General features: G+C 40.7%; 1 protein-coding gene across 1 annotated transcript in view; it reads left to right on the forward strand.

The window, feature by feature from the left end:
• The window catches only part of LOC141774580 (pyridoxal kinase-like), a 31128-nt gene extending 22939 nt beyond the window's left edge, over nucleotides 1-8189 (forward strand). The window contains exon 11 of the mRNA XM_074647356.1: nucleotides 3-8189. Coding sequence (XP_074503457.1) covers nucleotides 3-118 — 116 coding nt within the window. The 3' untranslated portion in view covers nucleotides 119-8189. The remainder of the gene's footprint in view (nucleotides 1-2) is intronic.
• The last annotated feature ends 37 nt before the right edge of the window (nucleotides 8190-8226 follow it).

Raw genomic sequence — 8226 nt, forward strand, 5'->3', positions numbered from 1 at the left:
AGAGTTAGCAGGTCCTGGTCGGAGGCCCAGTCCGCCCCAGCTGGAGCTGAGGATGGTTCAAAGTAAAGCTGACATAGAAGACCCTGCTATAGTTACGGAGGCCAAGGTCATATCCTAACATTACCCACCCCATAAGACTCATACTAACCTCGTCCTCTCCACCCATAAATCTCTCAAATCCAGTATCTCGGTGAAATCTCTCATCACTGTAAACCTTGACCGTCATTTACAAACTTCAACACCTCATTATCCAGATTCCTTAAAAAAAACCTTAGTATTGTAACCCCTGTAGTCCTTAAACCCTTTACCCCTTTAAGTCCTCAGTGTCCTGAACCCTTAACCCTGTTTGGAACTAGAGCCATGGATAGACAGAGAGTTCTGTCAGGTTGGACTGTTCTCTATAACGGGGTATGTGAGTGGACTGCTCAGCTGCTTTTTAGAAAGCTGTAGGTTTGAGTGTCCACAAGCATAACTCATAACATGCCGTATATAAAATACATACTAAGACAAAATATGGGGGTGATAAACCCTGAATACCCGTTCAAGGTTCAGTCCTCAGCACGATATAGAGGAATTGTTTTGGAGTTGTTAAAAGTCAGATTTGGATTTGGTGATGTCATATTTGTTATAGCATTTGTTATATGCTCTATTACCCGTCTGTAACCACTCAACAGTGATGTCAACGTGTCCTCACGCTTCCTGGAGTACACATTTACGTTAACTCAGTGAGGTGAGAAATTAAACCACTGATGCTGCGTTAACACCAAACGCGAAGCAAACTTCACGTGGCGTGATTACATACCGAGAAGTCAATGCAAAGAGACGAATAGATGCAATTTTGCAGGGGACGACACAAATAGAAATATTTCAACGAGAAATTTGCATGACGCTGTGTCGTGCAAGCCTATCAGCGTTGAGATTATCCTTCTGTCGTCACTGACGACCTGACGCCCTGATGTTGTTGAATCAGAAATGATTAAACGTTGTTGGTGTCAACATGGAGGTAAACCCCCATTCCTCTCCGGCGTGTCTAGCACGAGTAATGCAAGGCAAAAAATGTGCTTTGCATTTGGTGTGAACGCAGCGATAGAGGTTCTAATGTATCAGGAACAGTTTGTTGTTCAATTCAGAAACAAAACATTAACCCAAAACTCGAAACTTGATCCGAAATGATTCCAGCTGCTGAACGTTCTCCAAAACTCTACCTCTAAATTATCAAATATAAACTTGCCTACTTTATTGCTCTATTACTGCCACTCCAACTACAACTCAACGTATATTTCTGACAGACTTGCACTCTAGCTGATGTCCTCCACACCAGTTGCCAAGTAGCAGGATTGCAGCGCTAACATTGGTAGCACTGTAAAGGCCTTTTACACACCGGGGGGGGGCATGACGATACACGATAAGAGTTCTCGCCTGCAAATATTGAATGTTGAAAGGAGTAATGAAATTTGCCGTCTTGGTTTGGACTACGGAGTTGTTTCATAAATAGAGACGCAACTCAACCCGTTCAGCACGACGTGATATGTTGACGCCTTTATTTGTTGTGTGAAAGCTCAGAAAAATTAACCTCAAGAAAAAAAAGTTACGTAGCTTTTTTGCTGCGTATTATTCCTGTTCTGTGTGAAAGTATTCAGTTCCAAAATTATATATTGACGTGTGAAATAAACGCCCTCGGTGTGTAACGTCCTTTTAGACTATACTGATGAAACCCTGTTTATCTATGGCTCTGCCCACCACTATCTCGACCCCCTCCCCCGTCTTACAGCAGTGATGTAATGGTGACCAAGTCTAACCCCATGAGACCCCTTGAAAATATAACAAAGGAAAAAAAAAACGCACAATGTATAGTTGATGTATAGATGTTGTACTATAACTGTATTGGACCATCTGTATGATATCTTCTATCTGATCTGTCTATTGGACCATTGTGTTGATGCTACTGTACTATAGACCACACACGCACTACAATATCACCCAAACCAGAGACATGTGGGCTGGTTCTGGCACTCCCGGAGGCTCCAGCGGCTCCGCTCGTTGTCTCTCGTTAGTAATAGGTTACTGTCTAATAGTATATAGTATATATAGTCTTTAATCTCAACACAACATAAAGGAAAAAAAAGGACAACCTGAGCTGTCTGAGCCGTCCCCCGGCCGGTTTTACTTGTGCCAACCAGACCAATCAGAAACCGGCTACCTCGGTGCCAGAACCAACCCACATCATCGCCGGGCGGTTCCCGGCCCAGCTCTGGCCCAGAACCCTATATCTGAGAGTTGTGCCACTGAATTAACTGGAGGCCTCGACAAGTTGTAAAAGGAGACCCTCCTCGCCTCAGCAGGAGACTCGTCCAGTAGCAGCTCTGTAGATGTCTGTTGTAGAAATTGTCTTTTTTAGTCCACGTCACACTCCACTGTGGTCTCAACAACAGGAATAATGCCAGTAGGTCTGATTTTAATATGATGCACAGGGTGCAACGTTAATGTTTTTTCTTGCCCAAAATCAATTTTTGACTTGCCCCTATACAAATTGTTTTATTTATTAATTAGAGGTTATCAAATAACAACAGACACCAAAGTTAATTGTCATGTTTAATCTAGATTTAAGTAAATTAATCTGGAGTTTAGCTCACATCCTCTAACGCAACCCAACTAAACTCCTGTTTCCAGGATTATTGAAGTGACTCTGCGGTATCGTCAGTCCTGTGAGTCATTTGAGTCGCTAGTCAGTGAAGTTAACGTCAACCACGACTGTTTCCTAACCCTACCTAAGTGGTTGTGTTTCCTAAAGCTAACTTCCTGTGAAAACGGAAGTTTATTTTGAAAGGACACTATGCATGTAAAAAGCGTATATAGATACTCTGTCCCTGACATGTCCAAAACTAATGCTAGTGTGGAACCTAAAGCGCCGAGGGGCACTGACCAAGTGGCGGTAGAGTGAGAATATGTTGCCCCAGTTTGTGATATACCCTACCCCAGAAAACCTTTTTATTACTACTATAACTAAAGTTTTGATTTCCGAAAATCAAATCTTTGCTGGCTCACTCAGCTATTAAACAAGCTAACGTAACTTGCTACCATGAAACAATAACTCTGTCAGGGTTGCTGGCTGATTTTCTGATATAACAGTCAATCTAAATTCTTCAATTATGATCTTAATGATGCTGCTTGTGGTTTAATTAATAATTAATTCTAAATGGCCACCATGGCATCGAGTCTATTTGTCGAGCATTACAGTATCCTGTTTTCCACAGTGGAGTGTGAATGAAAGAGGTGACATGCGACAGTGGTCATGAGCCGGTTTCAAACCAGTGATGTCGCACGAACTTGGCATGTGCCTTAAGCCCGCTGAGCTACCAGGGCGCCACAGGAGATTTTAATGAGATTTTAACTCTTTTAAGTTACCTCAGAATCTGTTATTTCCCCCTCGTTGCTTCCTGATTTTAATGTTCAGTAAACAGCTCAAATGTCGGCTAACTTTGCTTTACAGTTTTGGAAAGTGTAAACCAAATAACCGGAGGCTTTAAAAAAAAAAAAAAAAAAAAAAATCCAGATGTGGTCAGTGTCCCACCTGAGCTGGATGTAAGGTTCTGGGCAGACCAGTGTAATTCTGTACTGCTGTTGTTTCTCTATGGACTGTACTGTGATACTGCCTTAGGAACCTAACATCATAACACCACATTACTGCTCACTGAGGGAGAGGAGGGGGGAGGAAGGAAACATGAGATGTCTTAAAGGGGACATATCATGCTCATTTCAAGCTTTTAGGTTTCTACTAGAACATGTTTACATGCTTTAATGTTCAAAAACCACATTCTTTTTCTCCTCCTGTCTGTCTGAATATAGCTGTATTCACCCTCTGTCTGAAACGCTCCGTTTTAGCGCCTGTCTCTTTAAGAAGCCCAGTCTGCTCTGATTGGCTAGCGGTTTATTTAAATGAGCCTGCATGTGACATAGGAAGGGGAGCCAGATCTGGTTGACTTGTTGAATCACATGTTTTCTGATGTAGGCAGCCTACAAAAAACTGACTGGGTTGTCTTATTTCACGGTTCGTCGGTTGGCAGGCACTCCAGATACCCAAATGTAACAAAAGATTTCATGATATGTCCCCTTTAAATGTTTTGACCGCAAATTTCTGTTCTACAGTGCGCCTGAAATGAGGAAGAATTGAGATTGCATCATTGAATCTATAAAAAAAAATGTGAAAAAATAGGGCTACAAATAATGATGGTTTTCATTATTAATTTAATTCAATTAACCAAGTAATCATTTGGTTTATTTCCCTCAAATTGTTTTTTCCCAATCCCAAAGATATTCAATTTGCAATGATATAAAACAGAGAAAAGCAGCAAAGCCTGATTAATGATTTAAAGGGCCAGTGTGTAGGATTTCTATTTGCCGAAATGGAATATAATATTAATAACTATATTTTCATTAGTGTATAATCACCTGAAACTAAGAATCGTTGTGTTTTTGTTACCTTAGAATGAGCCGTTTATATCGACATAGGGAGCGGGTCCTCTTCATTAGCCGGGTTTCAACCCAAAGTTCCTGGGACTTTTTAGTTTCTAGAACTACTTTTCAAGGAACTAAAAGAGTCCTTCAGCCCATCATTGTCTGCGTTTCCACTGCTCTCTAAAGACCTGCGAAGATTAGGCAAATTAGTCTGCTGACGTATGATAAAGCAACATGACATGAGATGTGGGCTGCTGGAAAAAAATAAACATTAGGTTTCGTCTCACTCCGACGACGACAATTACTGCTGCATATATTTTTACTGATGCGCGTTGGTTGTAATGAATGAAATGAAACTAAGAGCGTTTGTCTCCACAGTAAATCATCTGGTGAGTGTTGGATGGTTATTTATTTGTGCTTTAGAAAGTAACCGCTGTGAAACAATCAGTGGTATTCCGTTGGTTGCAGTCTGCAACCTCACCACTAGATGGCACTAAATCCTACACACTGGTCCTTTGAACAATAAGTAAGTAATTTTCTAAATGATTTATCATTTGAGCTCTGAAATTTGTTCTTTTGTTTTCTAGACTTTATCGACTCAAAGTTAATCTAAAAACACTTCTTGGACTAATAGTGGAGGGAAAAAACGCACTCATTTTTAAAATTGCAAATGTTCATATGGATTTTTGTACTAGTGCAGTTCTATTGTGCCACTGTAGCGCTGATTGTCATATCAATAACAGACTGCTGTGTCAACCAGCTTCAAGCTCTGCTATAATCAACATGTGCACTATCCAACCCTCTGCTTCCTGCTAACAGACCAGTCAGCCGTACTATTGGGTCACAGTGTCTACCTGTTGTGTGTGAGAGTGTGTGTATATAAATGTCTTTTATGGTCACAGGGTTTTGTGTGTGTATGTGTGTGAAATGAAAGATGAAATCCCTGAAACTAACAAAGATGGGAGGGTTTAAAAAAAGAAGAAGAAGAAGACAGGTGCATGAGGAGGGGAGGTGAGGTATGTTCAAGAGGACAATCATTCTGTGATGTTACGCAGTGTTGCACGACTCCCTGTTCTCTCCTATCTGATAACAAATAGAGGTTTTTGTTCTGGACTTGTTTAAAAAAGGGATCCAATCTTCAGCGTTTCCTTGATGCCTCACATCCCCTCTTCCTCCCCCTCCACCCATCCACATCCAGATATATCTGTCCTCCGCCTCCCTGCAGTGCCAGTCGTCGTGTCTATAGCGCTAGATTTGAAACCGTTTGTGTGTTAGATGGTGATACTGTACCCCGACTTCCCCCCTATCTCTCTGATGGATTGTCCCTGCTTTCCATGCTGCTCTCAAGCCGCCTCTATCTTGCTTGCCGTGTCTTTTGTGACTTAACTTCTCTGCTCTGCTGTTACCGACCCTGCTCCATCCTGCCCTCAGTAACCTCCATCCTCCATTCTAACTGCTGCTGTTGGCTTGTTTAACTTCACCGCATCTGATTTCCTCCACTAAACGTCTGGATTGAGTTGCACCAGCTCTTCGTAAATCTTTAAAGTTTGTGCAGAAAGCGAGTTTCAAACTTGCGATTTGCTAAATCGAGTTGCACCATAAGAGCTTCAGAAATGTCTTGGCTAGTTAAGACTTTAGTGTGTACGCTACAGTTAGAATTTTTTCACCTCTTTATCTCACCGTCAGACAGCCCTTTCTCATAGGGAACGGAAGCCGTTATCTATGCTCTCGTCAAAGCCACCAGACTCCATTGGAAAAAAACAGTAATTTTACCTCACAGAACATGGAGGTTGCTGGTCTACCGCTGCCTCAATCGGTTAGTTTGTTTGTGTTATTGTGTGACTTTGGTGAATCCAAACTAACCAAAGTTATACAATAATACAAAGAAACTAACCGACCTGTAAAATTGCACGTTTTTCCAATGGAGTCTGGTTGCGTAGATGGATATCCCTGTTGCAAAGGGCTTCCGATCCTTTATAAGTGTAGGTATGAGTGCTTTATTCATATATGAATACACAGAGAAATATGTTAGTTTTAATTTTCATTAGATATTTCTGAATTGTTTTTATCTGATCCAATCACACATACAAAGTCTTGATGAAGCAGATTAGTTTTATTGTTAAACTAAAAGAATCACTGTTTTAAACTACAAATATTTAACATTAACACTCAAGCTAACATAACCAACATTATTTGGTTATCATTTAGTCTAATGTTACTGGCATAACATTTTGTGAAATCTAATTTAATGTAGTAGCTTACATCATAAACAGCATTTTGAGCTCACTCTGTCCGTTAGCTAGTTCAGTTAGCTAACAGCTGGCAGCTACTGGGTGTAAATGTTTAGTGACAACAAATCTCTACGTAGCTTGTGTCCTCCAAACTGTTTTAATTCATTAAACACATGATAAGTAGGATATAAGTCTGAACTTACAAACAGCTGGTGCAACCATTAATGGTTGCTTTTGGGCCCGATCAAGCAGGCTGATACGCTGCTCTGTCTCTTTAAGGCACGGTCACACATGCGCCAAATTAACATTTCGCCACTTCCATTCTATGCGAGCGAAAGGCTGAAAAAACATTTGCTTCTGGTTGTGAAGCAAATTTGCATCTTCACATTTATGTGGAGTTCAATTTTGGTGAAATTTAGGCGGATATCGCCTCGGCAGGTGATGGTCTACAAAAAAAAGAGCAATCCAAAATATTGGTTATTTTATGTTTGCTTCAGTAATCGTTGGTGTGATGTGATGACTCATTTATACCTAACCATTGCAATCGACTAGATTGCACTGCCTGAAAGTATCTGGATCATGGAGTTTGCATCACTTTCTGAGCTAGGTGTGGTGGAAATGAAGTGTGTATATCAGCGTATATAGCAAACAGTTAGCCAACATCCATATCCAGCAGAAACAGAACAGCGTGGGCCAGTAGTTCCTCTCATTTTATAACCGGTTTGCTTCACCAACTCCTGAGAAAATGATGATGCTAAATATACAACTTCATTCTTCATCAGACACGTTTTAGGCTGAGCAGGAAACATTTAATCAGCTTGTGGGCTGACAGCAGCTTCCTACGATTTCATGTAAACTGGCTTTTATGTTCTTCAAACAATGAGCTCAGAGCGGCGGAGTTAGTTTTCAGCGTGATTGGCAGCTCTAGCCAACCTTTCACATTAAAGACATTTAATGTAATGTTGATGTAGAGTCTAAATTACGCTTTAAAGGCGTGTGATTGGCTAAATGTGTGATTGCTGCAACGAAAAGGTGAAACAAACCAGACTCTCCTCTCTGTTTGTCTGTAATTTAAATGGTTACCAGTGACCCAGCCCTCCCATGTGCTTGATGCTCACCAGTGTTCACGCTTTGCCCCCCCCCATCACATCTCCCCTCATCCCCGTCCGTTTGGTTACTAAATGGCTGCCACTAAAAAACCCACAATGGTCCAACCGTCTTGTCTTCGACCGTGGTCCTCTCCTCTCCTCCTGACTGACAGTTTCGTCTCCGCCATCTTGTTTTTTCTGTTCTTGGTGGCCAAAAACAAAAACGAGGAAATGTAATAATCATTGTTTGGTAACTGTTTTTAGTGCTATGTTTTTGGAGCGTTACGAGTATTTTATAACATGTTACAATAAAAGATTGTAGTGTACAAATTCACATTTATAAAATATATATATATATAGATATATATGAGAAATGTATGTTCTAATGCAATAAAGAGAGATTAAGAATTATGAACATTGGACTTATTATTATCATTATTTATATTTTATAT

This window comes from Sebastes fasciatus, chromosome 9 (genome assembly GCF_043250625.1).
Source record: "Sebastes fasciatus isolate fSebFas1 chromosome 9, fSebFas1.pri, whole genome shotgun sequence".
In the NCBI taxonomy this organism is placed as follows: domain Eukaryota; kingdom Metazoa; phylum Chordata; class Actinopteri; order Perciformes; family Sebastidae; genus Sebastes; species Sebastes fasciatus.